General features: G+C 46.3%; 2 protein-coding genes across 9 annotated transcripts; one reads left to right on the forward strand and one right to left on the reverse strand.

Moving 5' to 3' along the window:
* Nucleotides 1–209: 209 nt before the first annotated feature.
* Nucleotides 210–21,742, reverse strand: TMEM176B (transmembrane protein 176B). 5 transcript variants are annotated; one of them, XM_045496149.1, is made up of 9 exons: nt 21,546–21,742; nt 12,739–12,845; nt 7,816–7,978; nt 4,602–4,813; nt 2,767–2,877; nt 2,352–2,408; nt 1,898–2,128; nt 877–996; nt 210–547 (listed from the first exon to the last, which is right to left on the reverse strand). In XM_045496149.1, exons 2-9 carry the CDS (start codon nt 12,745–12,747, stop codon nt 455–457), a joined length of 996 nt encoding a protein of 331 aa, XP_045352105.1. In that variant the 5' UTR covers nt 12,748–12,845; nt 21,546–21,742; the 3' UTR covers nt 210–454. The 5 variants fall into 5 exon arrangements, with proteins under 5 accessions (XP_045352105.1, XP_045352103.1, XP_045352102.1 ...); XM_045496147.1 differs by having other exon boundaries at nt 4,602–4,810; nt 12,739–12,984; XM_045496146.1 differs by having other exon boundaries at nt 12,739–12,984.
* Nucleotides 8,289–15,994, forward strand: TMEM176A (transmembrane protein 176A). Of its 4 annotated transcripts, none has more exons than XM_045496153.1 (7): nt 8,289–8,422; nt 9,179–9,380; nt 9,845–9,955; nt 11,052–11,108; nt 11,280–11,501; nt 12,040–12,147; nt 15,647–15,994. In XM_045496153.1, the coding sequence occupies exons 2-7, from the start codon at nt 9,183–9,185 to the stop codon at nt 15,686–15,688; spliced, it is 738 nt and encodes a 245-aa protein (XP_045352109.1). In that variant the 5' UTR covers nt 8,289–8,422; nt 9,179–9,182; the 3' UTR covers nt 15,689–15,994. The 4 variants fall into 4 exon arrangements, with proteins under 4 accessions (XP_045352109.1, XP_045352107.1, XP_045352110.1 ...); XM_045496151.1 differs by lacking the exon at nt 15,647–15,994 and adding an exon at nt 12,512–12,809 and having other exon boundaries at nt 8,290–8,422; XM_045496155.1 differs by lacking the exon at nt 15,647–15,994 and adding an exon at nt 12,512–12,809 and having other exon boundaries at nt 8,315–8,422; nt 9,183–9,380.
* Nucleotides 21,743–23,505: the final 1,763 nt, after the last annotated feature.

Below are 23,505 nucleotides of genomic sequence, written 5' to 3' on the forward strand. Positions count from 1 at the left end.
ACTTTACACTGAATAGAAGGAAATCGAAAAAAGGAAGTTTGCCACTTGGGATATAGAGCAGAACATAATTAAATTTAGTCTTAGTGGGACTTTGTTTCCATGTCACAAACTGGCCCTCATTTAATTCAATATGTATCAACACAGAGTAAGTCGCTTCACAGCACACTGTGTGCATAAACAAAGGGAGACCACATCTTTTCTGGGCAAAATGATGTTTCCTGTTGTTTCTGTTTAATTAGCACTGGAGAAAATGCGACAACACCTGTTCAATGACTTGAGGCCACTGCGATGGGAACAGTGGGGAGAGGAGGAGGGCCGGGACAGTGGCCAAAAGAGACGCAAGTGTGAAGGGCAGGTCAACAAGGAGTCCTGGGGAGTGGGTGCTGTCCTCCCCAGTAGCGCTGGGCTACTCCCATCAGGGACATGTGGGAGCCCAGGCAGGGTCTTTGGCGGCTCACAGGACGATGGCATCCATGGTCTTCTCCTTGGAGGGGGAGGGAGGCACTGAATTCTCTCCCAGTAGCTTCTTCTGTGTCCCTTCCTCATCCTGAAAAAAACAGGGAGAAGTCAATAATTGTGGGAGAAAAGACAGGACCTTGTTAGCTTCATAGAACTTGAAATTGGTAAAGGAAAGAGGAGGGGAAGGAAAAGATACAGAGGAGGGTGAGCTAGCCAGAGATCTGGGACAGAAAGGGGCAAAGGAGGGCCTGGAGAGGCAGAGGGCAGAGGCCAACGCAGACACGGTGCTGGCACATGATCTTCACACAGCAAAGGGCTCAGCCAAGTTCCAGAAAGCAGCTGAGCTGTGCTCCCTGATGACCCTCCATGTTCACCAAATAGACCCATTCTTTCCCCAGTGCATCCTCGAAAACTCACCAGGGGCCGAGAGCTCTGGCCACACAAGCTTCGAAGACCCATGCTCAGGGAAGCCAAAGATAATATGACCTGCAGGACACAGACAGCCAGGAGCAGAGCACGAATTCCTAAGAACAAGTTCTAGAGATGAAGGAAGAAAAAGAGATCGTCAGGAGTCTGCTCCTCTGATTCTGCTCTTACAACCATCTTATCAACCCAGCCAGGTATCAGACTCTGTCCAACCAACTACTTCCCACAAAAACGGAGTGCATTTTCCAACTACTGGACAGCAACAGCTCTACACCATAGTGGTCTACAATGTGACCTTACCACACCTTATGAAGAGGCAGGTCTATTTCCCCACCCTCGAATCTGGAACAGCCTATAATTGTTTTGAACAATAAAATACAGTGGAGGGTGACACTATGCCTGGCAGTTTCCATTTCCTGCCTCTTAAAATACGCGCAGTGAGATACTTCCTGTTGGAACCTAGTTGCCATGCCATGAGAAGCCCAAGCCCAAGCCGCATGCAGGAGCCATTGTAGGCTCTCTGGTTGATGGCCTCAGCTGGGCTCCCAGCCATGTGAGAGCCATGTTGGAGATCCAGCCCAAATGAGCTCTCAGACGACTTCACCCCCAACTGACATCTGACTACAACTGCATGAAAAAAACCCAAGTGAAGACTGCCTGAGTCCAGCCAACCTACAGAATGTAAAAAGTAATAACAAGTTAGTTTAAAGCCACAACATGTTGGGTGTTGTGTTATACAACAATAGATAACTGGGACAGGGGCACACCAGGAAAGCTAGAAGGGTATTCCATGATCTCCTCTCTTCAGTGTCTCCTCTTTGCTCCTCATTCCCTTTGATTCAGGGAATTCTTATGCTCTGAGGGTCTGAAATATGTCTCCAGCTAAGTTAAAACCTCCTGAACCACAGACCTAGGTCCACGCTCAAAAAGCCTACATCTTTGCCCTCCGGTGCCCTAGCTCCTTGGGAATAGAGCCTTGTGATGGATCTCTGGAAGACTGGACTCTTCTCACCATCAGTATTTGCATGTAGGTTTTACATCTATCCTCTGTCCAATGTGACTTGTGACTTCTTTGCCATGTCTCTTGGTACCGAGTGGTTGTGGCAGCAGGTTCTGGGTAATCACACACATAGTCGATGTCATAGAAGCCATCACTTTGCCAGGTTAAGCTATTCACACAAAGGACAACAGCAGCCATGGCTGTGGTGACACCAGCCAGCATGAGCAGACCTGATATGCAGCCCTAAAAGGGAGAAGTGCAGGGGCTCAGACCCTCCTTATTAAGGATAGAGCCATAAGGTCCTGACTCCAAACTTGTCTCTTCTTCTTCACTTCCTGGCCCAGAAATCCCTCCCCATCCCCCCAGTAGCAAAAAAGCCCAAGGTATCAGGGACCAAAGGGAAGAAGACCGAAAACTAGGGCAGAAAAACAGACATAGGAGGGGGCAGAGGACACCCAAGACTCACTGAAAGTTTTCCCCGGTGCTTCTCATAGACAATGGCCCCAGCTCCTGCTACAATAGCCTGGAAAGACAAGACACAGGAAAAGGCCTCCAGTTTACCCTCCTGAAATGACCCCTCATTTATTCCCAGGACTGCTGATTTGAAGCAGGATCCAAAGGACTGACAAAGAAAGTAAGCATATGGACATTTGTGATGGGCTCCATTACAGCTGCCCCATCCTTCCCAGCCTGGCCTTAGGGAGGGAAGTAGAGAGTAAAAGGGTTTTGCTTGTCCCTTAAGGCACCTTCCTCATGGCAAAGGGCATTTGGGTCCGGGTGTTTGGTTTCTTCCCCAAATCCCTGACCCAGATCCAAAGGAACTTTCTCCTCACCCATAACCACTTGCCTCCCACTGAGCTTACAGCCCCTTCCTTACTCACCACAGACCCTGCCCAGAAGGCGCAGCCTGAGGCACACAGCTCTATCCAGGGCCCCAAGCACAGCAACACTCCAAGGGCACAGCTCACAGCCCCCAGCAGTATCTGGGTCACCTGAAAGACAAGGTGAAAAGCCAGCTCCCTTTCCACCAGTCCACAGGCCCCAGGAATGGCCACCCAGCTCCTACTTAGCTGTCTTTCCTCTCCTTTTCCTGTCTTGACCTCTCTGCAGCTCTGATTCTAGAAGGTTCTGGCCCCTTTACATCCATGAACCAGCAAGCATATCATGGCTCTTCACCATCCCTCTGATGTGAATTCTTATCATTACTTTTTCCTAAATATCACACTTTGTCATCCTACCTGATGATTCTCACTTTTTTCTCCTCGTTGTCCCTTGGGAATCCCATCATCCCATCCAAGATGGGATGAAAGGACTCCCTTCAAGAGAAAAAAAGAGTTGTGTTGGCTGACAGCTTTCAGTGGTCAGCATTTTCAGGGTCCCCTCATCTTTCAAGCCATGGGCACACTCTTTGGGGATGGCCAACTGGCCACTGGTGAAGCAGGGCAGTGGTATGAGGGCCACTTTCATCCAACATGGCATCCGATAATGGGCAGTCCTTGCTCTGGAGCCCCGTACTGGGTTGGCAGAGACCTTATCGGGACTGCATCATGCTCTGGTGGCTCCCTTTGCCAATCTTGCTCCCTCCTTTTTCATTTCATAGCTGTCACACTGTGACATTGCACATTGAACTCTTGACTCAGCACCTGCTTCCTGGAGACCCAACAGTCTCTTGGACGTCAACACCTACACATCCCGGCAGCATTTCAGATCTGTCATGTCCAAGTTCCACACCTCACTTGCACCCCCAGTGTCTTATTCTCCTGACTTCCAGGACCTCACTTCCCTGGTCACCCACACTCCAAACCTCAGCATGTTCTTGGATTCCTTTCCTCCTTTGTACCGCAAGCCCACCCACTCCCAAGTAACAGAGACATCATTTACAGATAATGTCGACTCCTCTGTTTCTTTGTCATTTCTACTGTGACCCAAGCAGGTGCAGACCCTCCACCCTTCTTATCTGGACAATTCCCAGCTGTGAGGCAACCCAGAGCCCAGGTTCCTGCTCAGAAGCCACCCACAGCCTTCCCACCACTGATGCTGATTCAGGACAACTTCTCACCTTGTCACTCAAGGCTCTCAGCAATAGGGCCCTAGGCTGCATTTCCAGTCTGATCTGCCAGAAACCTCATTCTCTTTACTCTGACGGGACTTGCCCGATGCATACTCTCTTCTCCCTCCTTGCTCCTGCCATTCTCCTGACGTGGGATTTTTTTTCTTCCATCTTTCACCTCTGTCTACATGCACTCTTCCTCCATTGAAGGTCTGGCTCAGATGCCAACTCCTGCAGGTCAATTCCCAAGGATCTCACCTGCTGTACCTTTAATTCTAGTTATGTGTGTAGTGATCTGATCCCCTCTGATGGATGTTGAGCACTTTTAGGTTACAGCCTAGGGATTCTCTCTGTAATTCTCCCCGAAGTGCTTATGATATTGCCTCACATCTGCAGGCCCTCAGTTCACATGGGTTCCATTCAACTAAGCTAACAGCCCCCAGGGATTCTTTCACCTATCCCCCACCTCCCGCTGGGACAGCCCCTCCTGTACCAAAGAAGAGGCCCATCATTCTTTTCAATCTAAATGTATGGGGAACCTGCTAAAACTTTCTTTTCCCAAAAAAGATGGGATACAATTAGTAAGTTCTCATGAGGAGTCAACCCACTTTTTTTCCATCCTATGGAAGGAGAGTTACCATCCTCTGCAGTACCTGCCATTCTTACCCCCAGTGCCAGCTGCCCATAGCTCATCCTGGCCTTGAAAGGGCTAGTGTCCAGAGGATGAGAAAAAAGCTCCTTCAGGGAGGCCCCAGCTTTGAACAATTGTGCCAAAACTGATTCCTGGTAGATGTGGATGTTGATGTGAGTGGGCTGCGACAGCGTAGAGGCCACATCGACTCCATTCACAGTCACCATATTTTGGGTCATCCTTCCTGCTGGGAAGAAGATGTACGGAAGTGAGGTCTGGGAACAAAGTAAGATAAAAAGGAATATGTCACCTGAGTGAAAGGAGAGAAAACAGTCCCTTGTCAACATCCAAAGGGTCTTTCCAGAGCAAGTATCAATGTCACCGTGGCCTTAATCTGGGATGCAAATCCAAATCACCTCTAGAGTTCTTCACCACGTATATTCTTGGGTCTCTCCCCAGAATTGTCTGATATGGTTTGTCTGGGTCTTGGGTTGGACAAAGAAAGGAATCTGAATTATTTACTTAGTATACATATTTACACATGACACTTCCATATGGTGAAAAAATTCAAAAGATATAAAAGGGTATACTTTTAAAACCCTCCCTCTCCTCTTGCTCTCCCACCACCTAGTTGCCTTCTAGTCAGAAACTAATATTATCATTTTCTTCTATATCCTACAATGACATTTTTTGCACACAAAAACATATAAAAATATTCTCTTCCCCCTTTGTCCACAAATGGCAGGATACTACACACACTGTCTGCACAATGATTTGTTCACAGAACTTTATTCAAAAATGATCCTTTCTCACTCATTTGTCCAGCTGCAAAGTATTCCGTTGTAGGAACGCATCATGAATTTTAAGCAGTCTTCTACTGATAGACATTTATTTTCTCTTGCAAACAATAATTGTCTCTTACAAACCAGTGAATAATTGGTTACAAACAATTGGCAGGTAAATGGGATAAGCATTTGTCACTTGAATAGATACTGCCCTCTATGGAGCTACCCCATGAAATTCACACTTAGGAGCAAGATGGAAGACGGTCCACTGCCCCTCTCCATGACCAGAGGAAGGTGTCAGCAAATCTTTAAGTCTTTTTCGAATGCATATCAGGAAAATTACATTTCATCTTAGATTTTAATTAGTTTTATGTAATATACTGCCCCTTTCCAGTGTGTATCTCAGCGACATTGGACAAATTCATACATTTGTACAACCCCAACTACAATCAAGACAGAGAACATTTCTATGTTGCAAAAGGTTCTGCAATGTTCCCTGCCCAGTAAGCCCCCCAACCCCTGGCCTGAGGCAACCATTGATCTGCTTTCTGTGACTATTCCAGTATAATTTCAATCCATAATTCTCTTATTATGAATGATATTGGTCATTGTTTCCTATGTCTAAGAGCCATTTTTTTCTCTTCTTCTGTGAGCTCTCTGTTCATATCCTATGTCCTTCTCATTTTTACTGTTTTGTTTTGTGTAGGAGTTCTTTGCGTATTCAAAAAATTGCCATCTGTGATATGATTTCCAAATATTTCTTTACAATTTCACGTTTAAATGTCAATCCATCTGGGATATATCTTGTAAGTTGGAATGTATGGGTCCAAGTTGTTGTGGGTTTTTTTCCCCCAGATGGTTAACTTCTGAAGGATAAGGTCTGTTTGAAGAATATATTATCTTTGTCCTACTGATTCAAAATGTTCCCTTGAGCAAAAACGAAATTCTCATTGGAATTCAGGGCTATTCTAGTCTTTATACTCCACCCATTGGTGTTTCTGATGAGTCGGGTACCATTGCCACAATTTTAATTATGAGTATAGGGTTTATGGAGTGCCTGGGTGGCTCAGTCAGTTGAGTGTCTGACTCTTGATTTCGGCTCAGGTCATGATCCCAGGGCCATGGGATGAAGCCCTGTGGGCTCCGCACTGAGCATGGAGATTTCTTGAGATTCTTTCTCTCTCTCTCTCTGCCCCCTTCCCTGCTCCTCTCCCTTCTCTCCCCCCAAAAAATTAAATTTTTTAAATGAGTATGGAGTAAATTTATTTTAAAAAATTAAATGAGAAGCACCTGGGTGGCTCAGTCGGTTAAGTGTCCGACTTCAGCTCAGGTCATGATCTCATGGTTTGTGGGTGCGAGCCCCACATCAGACTGTATGCTGAACGCTTGCTCAGAGCCTGGAGTCTGCTTCAGATTCTGTGTCTCCTTCTCTCTCTGCCCCTCCTCCACTCGTGCTCTTTCCCACTCTGTCTCTCAAAAAATAAATAAATGTAAGAAATTTTTAATTAAATGAATATGGAGTAAATCTTTAAAAAGAGTATGGAGTAAAAATGAGGATATTTAATTGAGTTATTTCATAACCCTTCATGTTATTTTTTTCTTTCATGGCCATTTTTGCTAGGGTACTTCTCCATATGCACTTTGGAATCAACTTGCCCACCTCCAAAAGCAACCCTCCATAGTAATTCTAATGGGCATCCTACTTTAGCATCAATGATGGAAATCATAATCATATCAGTAACAATTCTAACAACAACAATGATGGCAATCCTAAAGTCTTCCCTTTGTATTCTATGTTCTTTTCAGAGCAGTGCCATACTTGTACCTACCTGGTCTTTTTGGAGGTAAAAAGGACAGGTGTTTGACAGTTCTGCAGACACACAAGGAGGTTCAGACTTATTGATAGACATACATAAGGACGTCCGGCTGGATTCCAGCCAGATCTCCCCTGGGGTCCCAGGAGCCAGCATCACGGAACAGCCCTCTCTGAGCCCCCTGGGAACCACCACTTCCCCCAACACATTACAATCCCAGCTCAGCTGAGCTCCCTGCTCTACCTCTGGACCAGGCCAATCCCATGAGAACTCCCCTCCCACACCACCAGACCCCTGCCACATCAGGGCCCTCCACTTTCCAGCTTCACTCTGAAGGACTTCTCACCACCAAACCACCTGAGTCTCAGCCACTGCAATGGCAATGAAAGTAGGGTGAGGTCTGGTGAGGTGATAGAGAGCCAGGCTGCTGCAGCCAGTACATGTCCCTCCCTTCCTCAGGTCACATTCTGTCTAGGGCATCCCGCCACCCCCAAGCAGGTCCTATAAGAACTGGGAATGGGGGCAAGCAGCATCCTGTGAGATAGGATGGGGGCTTTGGGAACTGGCTTTGGAGACTCTTCAAGAGAAAAATGTCCTGTGGTGAGAGTCTCCAGGGAAGGGGCCACCTGGCCTGTGGGGGCCCTGCTCACCTGCTGTCCTCTGGGAGCCCCTACCAGCGGGTAGGAAGGAGAAGAAGAGCAGAAGCCAGGGGTAGAGGGAGGAGGGCCTGACCTTCAGCACCGCAACTTCCCAGAAAAAGGCTGAGGCAAAGGGGCCCCTCTGGGGGGGTCCAGTCTTGAGTAGATAACCAGGCTGGTGAGGGGTGGAGGAAAGAGACTGCGTGCATGGGAGCGCACACACATACACACACACACACACACACACACACTCACAGCACTGGCAGATCTGTGTTCAGAAAGCACCTGCCCAGGTGGCCATGGGGGAGAGGAAAGCTTCCCAGGCTTTCCCTGGGCTGATCACCTCTATGGACTCCCAGGCCACCCACCTTGCCCCTTTGCTCTCCAAGCTGGAGCCCAAGATGTACTGGCAGCTGGAAACCCCCCACACAGGGGCCCTTCTGCCTGGGCTGTCTTCCAGAGAGGCTGCGGCTAAAATTCAGCCTGCCCGTCCTCCACCCTGCCCCTCTGGTGTTCTATCAACCTCTTCCTCCATCCGCCTGGTGCCCAGCTCCAGCTCAGCCCTCCCTGTTGGCACATTCCCTGCCGTCCCCCATCCGGAAACCCAAAGAGAGAGCAGGTGAGGCAAGCCCACAGCCAGGCAACTCTTTCCCAGGACCCCTCCCCACCGGACTCCCATCCGCCCCCTCACAAGCCTCCAAAGCCTGGTCCAGAACTTGCTGAGGATGGTGGGAGGGAGGGACCAACTGCCTGTGGAGAATGGACTCCAGGAAGGTGGCAGGAGCAGAAGGCAGGTGTGTCCCTCTTTGATACCAAGTCAGTCTGGCCTTGACCTCCACCTCCACAGGCACACAACTTGGTCCTTCCTTGTGTGTGATGTGTGTGGGAGTGGGGAGCGCAGCTTGAACAGGCCATGCAGAGCTGAATGGCTGTTGGTAGAGAGGGAGGTGTTTAGGGGCTGAGGGGGGTCCCCGGGCCCTCTGTGGAGCACCTGCAGCAACAGAAGTTCACCTGGAAGCCGGTCACTTGGGTTCTTCCCAGGAGCCCAAGGGCTCCGGGTGGGGACCGTGATGGCACATGCAGGTTGGGAAAAGAGTCTGGAGAGGTGAGGAATCCAGGGCACTGCTTGGTCCAGACCTCAAGGCCATGGGAGGATGGGGGGACAGCAGGTCGAGGGTGAAGGGGGAGGCTCCAGCGGGCTCAGCATTTGCCACAGCACCAGGAGAGTTAGGCTGTCCTGACAGGACACCTCTCAAGAAAGGGCCAGGGATGTTGCTCTGTGATCAGGGACCTCCACCAATCCCAAAGGCCAGTGAAATCTTTGGAAACATTCTGCCAATGCTCTCCCTGACACTACCTTCCTCCTCCTTCCCAGAAAGATGTCCACGGGCATGGGGACAGTAGACAGTGATGAGGTGGCCCCTGGAGCCCTGCAGCCCACCCACATTGATGTGCACATCCACCAGGAGTCAGCTCTGGCCAAACTCCTGATAAATGGATGCTCCTTGCTTCGTTCCCCCATCTCCAGCGACCTCTCCCAGACCAGGAGCAGGAGCCGGATACTGGTGGCCTCCTGGGTGAGTAGGGGCCCAGAGGGGTGCCCATGCTCCCCACATCAGGAAAAGAAGAACTTTCTTTTGCTGTGCACACTCCTTACCAGCCTCTCTGAATCAGATGCTGAGCCAGTTTTATCTTATTAGAAATCAAGATCTCCTGTGCTCCATTTCTGATTTTTTTATGTACTTACTGGCCTTCTCCATAAAAGCTGTAGGCAGAGTGGGCTTTGGGCTAAAAGGGTGCAGGAGAGACATGGCCATTTAAAGTCCCACCTGGTGGAGCCCTGAGCCATCCTCTCCCCTCCTCCAGACCCAGCGTGGGCTGGCTCTCCCTCCTCTCTTCTCCCTTCTCCATTTCTCTTCCATGGGGGGTTCCAACTGTTTATACCTGGAATCCTCAAAGCTGCCTGAGACTTGGAGGCAGAGGGTTGCTCCTGGGCCCAGGCATCTGGGAATCAGCTCTTAGTTCTTCTCTTTTCCTCCAGGTGGTACAGATCGTGCTGGGGGTGTTGAGTGGGGTTCTGGGGAGTTTCCTGTACATCTTCTACTCTTCCCCCTTGTGCAACTCAGGAGCTGCCATCTGGACAGGGGCTGTGGTGAGTGTGGCAGGGGGATGGTTGACAGGCCAAGAAGGGGCAGATTCACCTCCTATCAGAGGTGATAAACCACCACCATCAGCACCAGCACCATCATCCATGGTACTATAAAATGTCAGCAATCAAAAAGTCCCTCAGTTATTCTAGGCTGAGAATGCAGATGAAAAAACAGCCAAGGAAAGTGGTGGTCTGTCCAAAGTCGACCGGCCAGCTATCTTGGTTTCCCGCCCCGGCCTTCTCCCACCAGGTGGGCACTTCACCCCAATTCAACAAACATCAACCAAGGCTCTAGGACATAGCTGATTTCCAGACACTTGCATTGAGATGAGGAGGAAGAACATACTAGAGAGTGTATACTCTACAAGATAAAGTCAACTCTTCATCATTTCCCGGTGCCCTGTGCGGGCCCTGTACACAGTGGGAATCCAATAGGGGTCACTGAATGACAGTGATGAATGTCAACAGATGGGTGTGTGCAACAAGGGCTTGGGGGCAGGTCATGGTAGCACTGAGGGGCCCTTTGGCATGCCCAAACTCACAGAGTAATAGCAAAACACACGCATTTATTGAGAGAGGAGCCAAAAGTAATCATCCTCATCTACCCAAAGGCAAAACACTCAGATTAGTTCTAGAATTGCCAGATAGGATTCGAATCCACCTGTCTACCATGATGTACTAGATGTCCTGTTCTATCAGCCCGGGTTGTGGGGTTGCTGAGCACCTGCTGGGACAGGTGCCCGGACTAGAGACCACCCAGAGACTCATCCTGCACTGAGAGCTTCTCCAATATCCTAGGGCATCCACCATCTGGAACTTTCACAAAGCACCATTGCTTTAAAAGGAAGGTTTTGGAGAAGGGAGGGAGGGCTCTCCAATGTCCCTAAAACAGAGGATCCTGCCACCTCAAGAGTTTGATCCTGGCCCGACCATCACCATTAGCTTACTACAGATGACAAAGCTTAGCTCAAAACTTCAGGCCCACCTGCAGTGCACCAAGGAAGGACCAGCCCATGGCTGGCTCTGTCTGATGGGGTTACTGGCAGCTGAAAGGCTTGTATCTGCTGTGTTAGCCCTGCTCCCATCCATCTCTCCCCAGGCTGTGCTGGCTGGAGCTGTTGCCTTCATTTATGAGAAACGGGGTGGCATCTACTGGGTGAGTTTGGGGAAGGGCAGGAGTGGGGACCAGGTCCAGAAGCTGGAGGCCACCCAACCAAGCCTTCTGCTCAAACACACATAGGCTACATGGGCCTACCCCTCTCTCCCCAACTGGGTTCCCAGAGACACTGAATCTCCAAGGTCTCTCTCTGCCTCCTCTGCTCACCAGGCCTTGCTAAGGACCCTGCTCGCCCTGGCAGCTTTCTCCACGGCCATTGCTGCTATCATCATTGGGGCTGACAATTTCTATAAGGGCTACTTTGATTTTGGAGACTTTATCTGTGATGTCTCCTCGAGCACCTGGTACAGGGGCACCCCACCCCCCAGCACTCCGAGTCCAGAAGAAGTCAGAAGGCTGCACCTGTGTCTCTTCTATCTGAACATGCTGAAGGTAGGGGGGCAAGAGGGAGGGGTGCAGCTGACAGTGGGCAGGAAAGACCAAGATGGAACACAAGAGTAAGGCTGTGTTACCTGTTCCACACCTAGCTTGACTAGTGTCACCCCCAATGTGGCATTAAACAAACTAGAAATAGTTCCTGGGATTGTGGATGTTATAGATTTGTGAAAAATACTAACACTGAAATAATAATAAATGAATTAACCTTGTGAGTGTGCAAAGTACTGCAAAGGCATTAAATGCATGTTCTCCGTTGATCCTCTCAAGCCTTGGGGCTGCTGGGGCACCAAATCGTAGCCCGAGCCCTTCACTGTCAGAACAAGGACACTGAGGTCTGATGAGAGGGGTTTCTGGCTGCTCTCTGCGTGCTGGACTCATTTACCCCCCATGCACAGCTCCTTCCTCAGCCCCTCAAGAAGCTACAGACTTGAGGATGAAGAGGTAGAGAGAGACCCTAGGTTGGAAATGCATGACAGCACAGAGCACAGATGGCAGCACTTTGGTGGTGACAGATTTGGTCCTCTGTCCCCAGGTCCTGTTCATAAGTTTTCAGGCCATGCTCTTGGGGGTTTGGGCTCTGCTGCTTCTGGCATCTCTGGTCCCCGTGTGTCTGTACTGCTGGAAAAGGCTCCGATGTAAGGTGAGTCCCTAAAGTATGCTTCTGTGTTTGGGTGGAGAGACTGTCCAGAGGAGACAGAGATGGAGAGCCCATGGCTTGGGGAGGAGAAAAGAGCCCTTACAGAGAGTCCCAAGGGGCATCATGCCTGTCTTTCTACACCATTCGTGGCCCAGTTCAGAGAGTCTCACTCCTTGATCAAGTGGTCCCCACGATAAGGACCCCAGGAAGGCAGGGAAGTCCACATCCATGGTGAGATTCTAGGGATCTTTGCGTCAGGTACCAGGAGGCTAGTGTTGGATCTGGTTGGCTCCAGAACTAAGCTGCCCTGGAGGAAAGGATTTGCACCTTCTCTCCCTGGGCTATCTTGCCCCTCTGCCTCCCTTAGGAAACAGACCAGAAGAAACTGCTTCATGTGAGTGAAATCTAGCCTTGCTTTTCCTGAGTGTTCAAGCCTGGACTCTTTCTGGACTGCATGTTCCTGCCTTTGGCTCCTGGGAGAAGGACAAGACTGGGGAAAAGAGATTCTGCAGCAGCTCCAGCTATCCTGCCCCCACTGCCGTGCCCACTGCCTTGCCCCACTGATCGTGACAGAAGCTCTTCCAGCTGACTCACCTTCACCATTCCGCTCTGCTTCCCGTCCCTCCTGAGCAGTGATGCTAATAAATGTCCTGCCGTTGCTCCCAGCTTCTTGCACAATTCTTCCAGGGAATTTCTCTTGGCTGGGAGAGGTGGAGGAGAATGAGCTGATGCAAACCTAAGATGCTCCTCCCTGTCCCAACCTTCCATCTGGGTCTGGAGTCACTGGCCATGAAAGTAACCTCTCTTTGAGGATGGTTCTGGAACTGTACATCCAAGTGCCTGTGTACAAAGGATGAGGCAAGTGGGGGCTCTGAGCCCTGCTCCCTACGATTCAGATTTAACAGAGTGAATGCTGGGCAAACTGAGAATTAGTTTTGTTTTTTGGGGGAGGGAGGGGTTGTTGTTTTTTGGTTTTTTGGCTGTTTGGAAAAAGTGAGAAACAGAAGATGTAATCATTTTGGAAATTATTTTCTTTTAAAGACAGTTGAGGAAATAGAAACCCTGAATAGTTGCCCCATGAAAACAATACCTAGAACTTCTGGAAACTATATGAATCATATATTTTTAAATTCATGGCTAACTTGAATAAGCTACTATAGAAGTAGGAGCATGAATTCAGAGAGCTGAGTCTTGATATTATGATCTGCCTGTCTGGGACTTCTATGAGCACCCACACATTCAGTGCTGCCTGAAAGGATCCATAGAACTTGGCACAAGGTTGTACTTGTGGCTGTATTTATTACAGCAAAAGGGTCCACAGCAGTATCAACCAGGGACAAAGGTGTATCAGGTAGACTCGGGAGGAGTCTGGGTTCAGGCTTCCGATATCCTCCTACCAGTAAGGGAGGGAGAATAACACAGTTCAAAGGTGGGGGAAGGATAATCAAGTATCCCCCAAACTTGGAAGGCACTTTGAGACTGGAAAATGAAGGAGGCACTGCATAGCATTTACACAGAGTTTTATTCAGGCTAACATACTCGCAGGGGGTCCACGACAGCTGCAAAGTTACTCTCCACAAAGTCCAGACCTCAGTCCACAGATTCTGTCATGAGACCAAAGGGTTCACATGCACCTCAGATGGTTTATATGCTCCTAGTTGACAGATACCCTTTTATTAGGTCTTGAGGCACCACCCGGGCATCAGGAAAGGGAAAAACTATGTTATCTCTAACAGATGTATGGGGGGCCAAAACAAGCTTCCTCCATCCCGACATTGGCTGGCATTTCTGATCTAGCAAACATGAACAAGATGGGGGACCAAAGACGGAGTCACTATTATCAGCACTCCTACAAACACATATGCAGTGTTTCTGCTCAGAGAAGCCCACTGAAGTCTCAGAGCCCAGGGTTTTTACTGGAGGCTGTTCACATAGACAGTCTCTCCACTTGCACAATGACCACAGTTCAAGGCTTTCAGAAGAAAAGCAGGTGTCCACCTCAAATCACATTGTACAGTCCAGGAAAGTTGATACAATGCAATTCAGTGCTTCCAGCACACAAAACAACCTTATCAGTATAAGAACATTCCAACAACCAAATTCGGAGAAGGCAGCCCAGAGCTAGTCCTTCGAACAGGGCCTTGCAAGGAGCAGCCTCTATGTTAATGTTTCCTGCTCGCTGCTGTGGAGGCATCTATCAAACTCTGTAACCCAAAACTGCAATTCATAACCATGCTAAAGGCAGCCATCAAATCCTAGAGTCACTTAAATTGGGGAGTCAAAGTGAAGAATCCTGTATATAAATCTGCAATTTCAGGGAACAACTAGGGGAAAAATCCACCCTATCAAAGTATGTGACGAGCAAACTCTTGGTGAAAGAAGTGACTGGAGACCCATGAAAGCAAATCTACTCTAATATAGACTTGGGGCTTGAATTCCTACTGCTTGGGTGATCTGAGACCCTGAGAAAAGAATTCAAAGTCCTCAAGATGGTAGTGACCTTAGACACCTGTCAGAAACCAATTGCAAATTCTGTCAGGAGAAATTCACCTACATCCTTGGACCTCTAAGAATTCCTAAAAACACTGTTTCATGAGAAAGAAAGAAAGAAAGAAAGAAGAAAGGAAGAGAAAAGAAAAGAAAAAAGAAACTGAAATTCAGCATAAATTTACAAACATCGAATCAGGAACACAAATCCTTCAGTCATTGCTATTTTCTTATCTAAAAATAGCATGCTTAATATGTTTAAAGAAATTTTAAAAAGGAATTAAAGTATTGGCAAAAATAAGAGCTTGGCAAAAATTATTAGATTTTTTAACCCCAAAGACAACCTCTAGAAATGAAAATTATAGTCATTAGAATAAAAACCCTAGTAAACAAATTAGACATAGCTGCAGAGAGAAATACTAAGCTAGAAGATAGGTCTAAAGGATTTATCTGAAATGCAGCTCAGACAGAAAAAAAGAAATGGAAAATAGAGAACTATTTAAGAGATATTTAGATTTGATGTATGGACAGAATTCCAAGAGGAAGAAATAGAGAGAAAGAAAGAGAAAAGTAAATAGAGAGAAAATCAGACATAAAGGCTGAGGAATTTTCTGAATTAAGAAAATACAAGAGGGACACCTAGGTGGCTCAGTCACTAAAGCATCCAACTTCCGCTCAGGTCATGATCTCACAGTTTGTGAGTTCAAGCCCCGTGTCAGGCTCTGTGCTGACAGCTCAGAGCCTGGAGCCTGCTTCAGATTCTGTGTCTCCTTGTCTCTCTGCCCCTCCCCCGACTCGCGCTCTGTTTCTCTCTCAAAAATAAAAACATTAAAAAAAATTTTAAACAATTACACATTTTATATATAATACAAATATTTTGTTATATAAGAATTAAATTGCTCTGGCTCTGTTAAAATCAGACTTTAAGGCAGAGAGCATTCTACAGAAGAAAAGGCCACTAGTGGTCAATTCAGCAGAACTTGTTCCTTCTCCCATTTTATTCATTCTCTCCCAGAAGCAGGAACCTGTACTTCCAGCTGGAAGAGCTGTCTTATAACGAGGAGGGTACCATCCACAGGCTGGAGACGGTGCAAAGGAAGACCCAAGGAGCCTGTGCCTTCCACAGCATGATTGCATGTGCCAAACCAGCCTTGGATTGCTTACCTTTTAATATCTGTCTATGAAAAAAATTATTTCCTTACTGATTAAAAAAAAGAGAAAATAACTTCTTAAAGAAACCATTTACAATAACAAGGAAACTGTAAGTTACCTAAGATCAAATCTATATATTCAAGACATTAATAAAATTAATGGAAACTGTTTATGAATACCTAAATAAATAGAAATTCATACACCATGTCAACAGAAGGGAGGACTCCGTTCTGTGAAGATGGCTTCTTGCTCCAAATTGACTCATTAATTCAATGAAATTCCAATCAAAAACTCAACAGCCTTTCTTAGTTCTTGCTTAGCCAATTCTCAAATTGATACAGATCAAAAGACCAAGAACAGGGACGTATGGTGGCTCAGTTGGTTAAGTGTCTGACTCTTGGTTTCAGCTAGGTCATGATCTCACAGTTCATGAGATAGAGCCCTGAGTTGGGTGCTGCGCTGAGCATAGAGCCTGCTTGGGATTCTCTCTTTCCCTCTCTCTCTATCCCTCCCCTGCTCGTGCATGTGTGGAAGTGCACGTGCTCCGTCTCAAAATAAATAAATAAGCTTAAAAAAAAAGACCAAGATCAGCAGACAATCTCACTGTCCCATGAAACTCAAATAAGGAGTTGGACCAGGGGCGCCTGGGTGGCTCAGTTGGTTAAGCATCTGATTTTGCTCAGATCATGATCTCGTGGTTTGTGAGTTGGAGCTCCACATCAAGCTCTGTGCTGACAGCTCAGAGCCTGGAGCCTGCTTTGAATTCTGTGTGTGTGTGTGTGTGTGTGTGTGTGAATTCTGTGTGTGTGTGTGTGTGTGAGAATTGTGTGTGTGTGTGTGTGTGTGTGTGTGAGAACAGAAAGTACTCACCAATCCCCAAATCCTCTCTCCTCCTTCCCTCAAAGGAGGTAAAATAACATCCCCAAATGGAAATACTATCCCCTCCTTTGAACTTCTAGATTTGCATTAGGGAGACCAGAGCTAAGCCATCAGTGGACCTGAACTGTGCAGGCACAGTAGAAGGTGTGGTCTGCTGTGCCTAGAAATAGCAATGGGGTGCCCTTCCTCAGAGATTAGTATTGTTCTCCAGTTTTCATTTTTCCTTTATTCCTTATAATAGGCCCCCTGGGTGTTAACTGGGCACGTAACTTCTCAGAATGCAGACTAGATTTCTCAATCTCTTTTCCAGCAAAGTATGATCAAGTCACTCAATTCTAGGCAATGAGATTTAGGAGAAAGTAGTATGTGCAGTTCCCTGCAGCACCCGTTGAGGGGTTGTGTCCTCTTCCCACTGTGCCCTCTTTCATGATATTTGGAATGCAGGTGTGATAGCTGGGTCCAGAGCAAGCCTTCTTAGACCAGAAGGTGATTTGGGACTGGAGTCCATTCATTGGAGAACAACAGGACAGAAAAAGTGTAACCCATAGTACAACATACTCAATCCTGGGCTGCTCGCCTAAGTGTTTATGTGAGAAAGAAACTTGGGTTATTTTACATAGTCTGCCACTTACAGCCAGACGTTACTCTAATTAATACAATTCCCCTCAAAAGAGTGAGAGCTAAGCCTGTCTAGTCAGCATGTTGTGGATAAAATCCTTCATCTAAAGAATGAGTATGTTGGGCACCTGGGTGGCTCAGTAGTTCAACATCCAACCTTTGATTTGGACTCAAGTCATAATCTGACCACAGTTCATGAATTCGAGCCCTGTGTCAGGCTCTGTTCGAACAAAGCAGAGCCTGCTTCTGATTCTCTGTCTCACTCTCTCTGTCCCTCCCCCCACCTTTCAAAATAAATAAATAAACATAAAAAAAAAAAAAAAGACTGAGTATCTCCCAGAGCAGAAGCTGGAAAGCACAACTTGATTATAGCTAATTGAAAGTTGACTATATATCTTTTTTTTAAGTTTATTTATTTTGAGAGACAGAGACAGACAGAGCACAAGTGGGGAAAGAACAGAAAGAGACAGGGAGAGAGAGAATTCCAAGCAGGCTCCATGCTGTCACCACAGAGCTCATGAACTGTGAGATCACGACCTGAGCTGAGATCAAGAGTCTGACAATTAACCGACTGAGGCACCCAGGTGCCCCTGGTTATATATATTTAAAGAAGCATTGTTTGGGCCTAAGTGGATAACATGAGTTATAGAAGAAAAGTGGGGTATGATCAACCAGCATCAGACCAAAGACTGAAATGGTCAGGTTCTTATTTCACTTGAATTGTCTGGATCCTGTGCATGTCCCCTTAGTATCCTACCACCTGGGTATGCTGAGGACGGTCCTATCACCCCCTAAAGAAGGGCTCTGCTTTGCTCTGTCCAAGCCCAGTGAGTGGGAGGTGAGCTATGGTGACCCACTGACCATATTCCTTCTGGCCCATAATACAGCCCTGGCAGCAGCCTCAGATCTGGTGACTTCTACATTTCCCTAGACTTGCTCCTTACTCTGTACCGACTTCTGTCAGAAAGGGTTCCCATGACTTGCTGGAGGGCAATCCAGTCTCTGATCTTCACGCAGGGATGGCCGTCTTGACCATTCCTGACACACCCAGCTTCGTACTTGCCCCTCAGTACTTCAAAATAAAAGAATGTGTTATTTATACCTACATATCTCAAAACTAAAAAGGAAAGCAGGGAGATGAATAAGAGGAAAACCAGGGTAGGGGAATCAGGAATGGGGAGGGGGAAAGTGTGTCTACAGAGAATTGCATAGAGGTCTGCAGTAGTGGCCATAGTTTCTTCTTAACCTAGGTGGTAGACGCATTATGATTATGATTACAAAAAATGCACATAAACATTTTCTTCCCCCTTCTGTTTGAATGATATAATCACAATAAAAAGTACATATCAGGACTTCCTTTGCTTGAGTTAATTTCAAAACAATATGACATAATGACTAGTGCAAAAGTCATTCATCAAATCTATTGATGTAAAACCTATCAGCAAAAATTGAATGGAACTTTCTTCTTCAGGATGCCCAATTCGGAAAAGTATCAAAACCTGTAGGAACAATGAGAGACAGCTGCCAGCTCAAGAGTGATGAGTCCTTAGGAATGATGGGGGTGACAGGCCAACTGTGGTCCCAAAAAAACCACTCTTTTTGTCAGGGTCCATGCAAAAAATGGACAGCACACTCGAAGTGGATCATTTGAGAAGTGTTTGATAAAGGGGCTATGTACAAGGGTGCCAGCAAACTGTAGGGAACTGTATGTGATCATGCCCTACTGGGGTCCTTAACCTAGGGGGATCAGGGAGGGTATCGTTACTTCTCGGTCCAAAAGATGAGGAAAGGAAGCAATTGCTGTGTTTCAGCCAGACACCGAGAAAGTTGACAGGGATGGTGCTTGATTTGAGCTGTCCCCTTCCAAGAGAGACACAGCCAGCCTGAGATGAACTTTCAGGGAGGAATCCTGGCAAGTAAATACCCAAAGTACCCCCCTCCGATCTCTTGCTAGTGTTTCGTATTGGCCAAACCCAGTGGGAAGTCATAGAACACGAGAGCTTACTGATGTGATCAATATGAGACTCTCCTTTGGGGCACACAGAAGGCTAGAGAAAGGTGGAAAGACTATCTGGAGAGGTAAATGAAAGCTATCCAGAAGAATGGCTTTTGCTTGTGTGAATAAATATGGTTGAAAACTTCTCAAATTTGGTGAAAGCCATAAACCTCAAGATTCGGGGAGCTCAGTGAACCCTACACAGAACAAACTCCAAGAAGCAAGCACAGACATATCAGGATCAAACTGCTAAAAACTAAAGACAAAGGAAAAATCTTGAAAACAACCCAACAAAAGTGACCCATTACCTACAAAGAAGAGTGATCCAAATTTCTGTGGTTTCTCATCAGAAACCATGATGGCCAGAGGAAGTGGCACAATATTTTTTGTAATTGTTGAGTACAGGCACAATGTGGAACAGAAACTGGTGACTAAACAAGGTGTAGTGCAAGGGAGTTTTGGGGGTGATGGTGCTATTCTTTATCCTGATCATGGTGTTGATTACATGAATCTATGCATGCATTAAAACTCACAGAACTGTTCACAGGGGAAAAAAAAAGTCAGTTTTACTATAATAATAATGAGGTAAATTTGAGGTAATTTGCCTATCTCTATCTCAAAGTCTCAGAGTCATTTCCAGATATGTATCTTCATTTTCCCCATCAAAACCGATACCTCAAGGGGCGTCTGGGAGGCTCAGTTGGTTGAGCATCTGACTCTTGATCTTGGATCATGTCCGATCTCATAGTTTGTGAGTTCGACCCTGCATTGGGCTCTGTACTGACAGTGCAGAGCTTGCTTGGGAGTTTCTCTCTCTCCCTCTCTTCCCCTCCCCTGCTTGTGCTCTCTCTCTCTCTCTCTCTCTCTCTCTCTCTCAAAATTAAAATAAAATAATAAAATAAAATAAAATAAGAAAATAAAATAAAATAATAAAATAAAATAAAATAAAATAAAATAAAATAAAAACCAAATACCTCGGGGCGCCTGGGTGGCGCAGTCGGTTAAGCGTCCGACTTCAGCCAGGTCACGATCTCGCGGTCCGGGAGTTCGAGCCCCGCGTCAGGCTCTGGGCTGATGGCTCAGAGCCTGGAGCCTGTTTCCGATTCTGTGTCTCCCTCTCTCTCTGCCCCTCCCCCGTTCATGCTCTGTCTCTCTCTGTCCCAAAAATAAATAAACGTTGAAAAAAAAAATTTAAAAAAAAAAAAAAAAAAAAAAAACCAAATACCTCAAAACTGATCTTAGCTGTATTTTCAAATAAACAAATTGCTTTTGGGTTTTGTTTTGTTTTAAACAAAAAGCAGGGATGACGTGACTTCTGATTTCCTGCAGAAGAGAAATCCAAAGATCCCGGGACTCTGTGAGGCTGTTGGGGCAGAAGAGGGGGGAGTGGGAGGAGGGCTGAGGAAGAGCTGTGGAGGTGACTTGTAAATGGGCCAGGTTTTTCTCAAAGACTCAGATCTGCCAGAGGCAATAAACAAAGGAGGTTGCCAGATTCTGACAGTAAAAGACTTCTGTGCAGAAGGGCAAACTGAGTTGACATTCGTTTATCTGAATAAAGAATGGAAAGAATTTACATCCAGCCAAGCCATAAAAGGACTGATTTAGAAACACTATGGAAGAGAAATTCATACCATCTTTAGCTTGAGGAAGAAAGCAATTCACCAGGGCCTTTATTTCAACTTTGCAGTTGGTTCTTATGACGGTATGCTTTTCAAACTTAACGACTGAGTTCAAAAACAAAATTAAAGCAAGATTCAATTTAAATTCAAATCCCCGAAACAGAAATCCCCCTTACAAGCCACACAGATGTGATTAACCTCGCCACCTAGTGGCTACTAAAAGTTTTGTTCAGATGAAACTGGAAGAGTAAAAAATAACTTTTTTTCACACAATTCTTTGAAAACTATGAATGCACTTTTGAACAAATATCTACTAATATCTCCATGTGGCAGGCACTGTGGATAGTGGAAGTGAAACTAAACAAGTTGGACAGTTCCCTGCCTTGCCCAACCCTGGTGACACTCAGGAATAAGATCCAATAAATCATGACATTTTCCCCCTCCTCTATCAGGCATGTCCTTAGGCCACCTGCTCCTCGTGAGCCAATTGGTCAGAATCATGTTATTACATTCCCAATGCTCCAGATATAGAGGGGGAAGGGTGTTTCCTACTGCTCTACTGTCTCCAGCCAGTTTTTTCCCTGTCCCACCTCATCTGCTCCAGGGACACAATTCAGGAACCAGATATCCCAGTTCTGAGTTGGACTCACCCTGTCACAGCCCACCCCGCCTGAGCATCCACGGAGATGTTAGCTCAGTCCTGCCCCAAGTGGCACACAGGTCGGCTCATTGAGAAGACCTTCCACACTCATAAGAATGGTGGGGGAGCAGCCTTCTGGAAAGCTCTTCTTGGAAAATTGGGATCCATAGTAGAAGAACCCCAGGAGTGGTCTCTCTCCTCCACCCAACCCAGCCAAGTCTTAGGTGTCAAAGGAATCTGTCTACCCCACAGTGGAAGCATTGTGACCCAGGCCCCAGAACAGAACGTCCTGGGAACACAGCTCCAAGCCCCCACAGTCTGGTCACCTTCAGCATGAAAGACAAGAAGGGTTTCTGAAACAGGACATAAAAAGTATTAGCCATGTAGAGGAAAAACTGAAAATCCAACTACATTAAAATTAGAAACTTCTGACCCTCAAAAAATAAATGAAGAAAACAAAAAGATTAGCCATATAGTGTGATAAAATATTTATCAATACATATAATTAACAAAGGTCCAGTATCCAGAATGTGTTCAGTTGAACCATATGAAACCACCTGTTTTGTAAGTCAAAAATGGTCAAATACTAGAGATTTCTTATGGTTTAACCCAACATAAAGAATTCTTCCCTCTCTCTCTTTCTGTCCTCCTCTCGCTCTGAATACATAAATAAATTCAAAAAGTGGGGGGTGGGAATCTGGGTGGCTCAGTTGGTTAAGTGTCCAACTCTTGATATTGGCTCAGGTCATGATCTCACGGTTTGTGAGTTCGAGCCCCGCATCGGGCTCTGCCCTGACAGTGAGGAGCCTGCTTGGTATTCTCTCTCCCTCTTGACCCCTTCCCCCCACACACAAAAAAACTTTAAAAAAAAGAATTCTTACAAATCATAAGGCAGACAACCCAATTTGAAAAATGGTCAAAGATTTGAGCAGACACACTACATAAGAGGAAATCCAAATGATGAATAAGCTTACAAAATGTGCTCAACTGGGGCGCCTGGGTGGCTCAGTCAGTTAAGCATCCAACTTCAGCTCAGGTCATGATCTCACAGTTCATGGGTTCAAGACCTGCATCAGGCTCTGTGCTGACAGCTCAGAGCCTGGAGCCTGCTTTGGATTCTGTGTCTCCCTCTCTCTCTGCTCCTACCCTGCTCATACGCTGTCTTTCTCTCAAAAATAAATAAACATTTTTTTAAACCTTTTAACAAAAACAAAAGCAAAATGTGCTCAACTTTATCAATATTCAGGGCGAGGTAAATTAAAGCCACAATAACATAACTTAAAATAATCATCCATATTGGGCAAAAATATTAAAGTCTGACAATATTGGTGAGGATGTGTGGGGCAATAAACAGTTTCCCACACCGCTGGCAGGAAAGTAAACTGGCACCAACTACCTTGAAAAACATGCATGAACTAGAAAAATTGAGATACAGGGCTTATGGGACCACCACTGCATTCTGAGGCATACACTCAGGTACACATATTCACCAGCACCAGACATTTATAGAAACATTGTTCGTAACATTCCCAAACCGAAAACAAGCCTAATATCTGTCATATCTAGTGTTGATAAAATGGAGATATAAATTGTTGCAAACTCCCAAAGTAGAAAATGAGATAGCAATGAACAACCCACAACTATATGAAATTGAGCGAAATGTGCAAGATACAAAAAAAATGCCTTCCATGAGATTTTATTTATACAAAATTCAAACCAGGCAAAACCAATCTATAACCTCTAGGGACACACACATAGACAGCAGAACACTAGTCTGGAGAAAAGAAGTGGCTTGACAAGAGTCAGCACACATGCCTCTTGTGGAGTGAGGGAGAAGAGGGCACGTCATTATGAGGATATTGGAGATGCTTTCGGGGCACTGAGCAATGACTTGATTTAGAGGTATGTAAGTTTGCTTTATAATTAATCACACAACCATATTTATATGTTTAATGTGTATTTATCTATAT

This window comes from Leopardus geoffroyi, chromosome A2, assembly GCF_018350155.1.
Source record: "Leopardus geoffroyi isolate Oge1 chromosome A2, O.geoffroyi_Oge1_pat1.0, whole genome shotgun sequence".
Lineage (NCBI taxonomy): Eukaryota > Metazoa > Chordata > Mammalia > Carnivora > Felidae > Leopardus > Leopardus geoffroyi.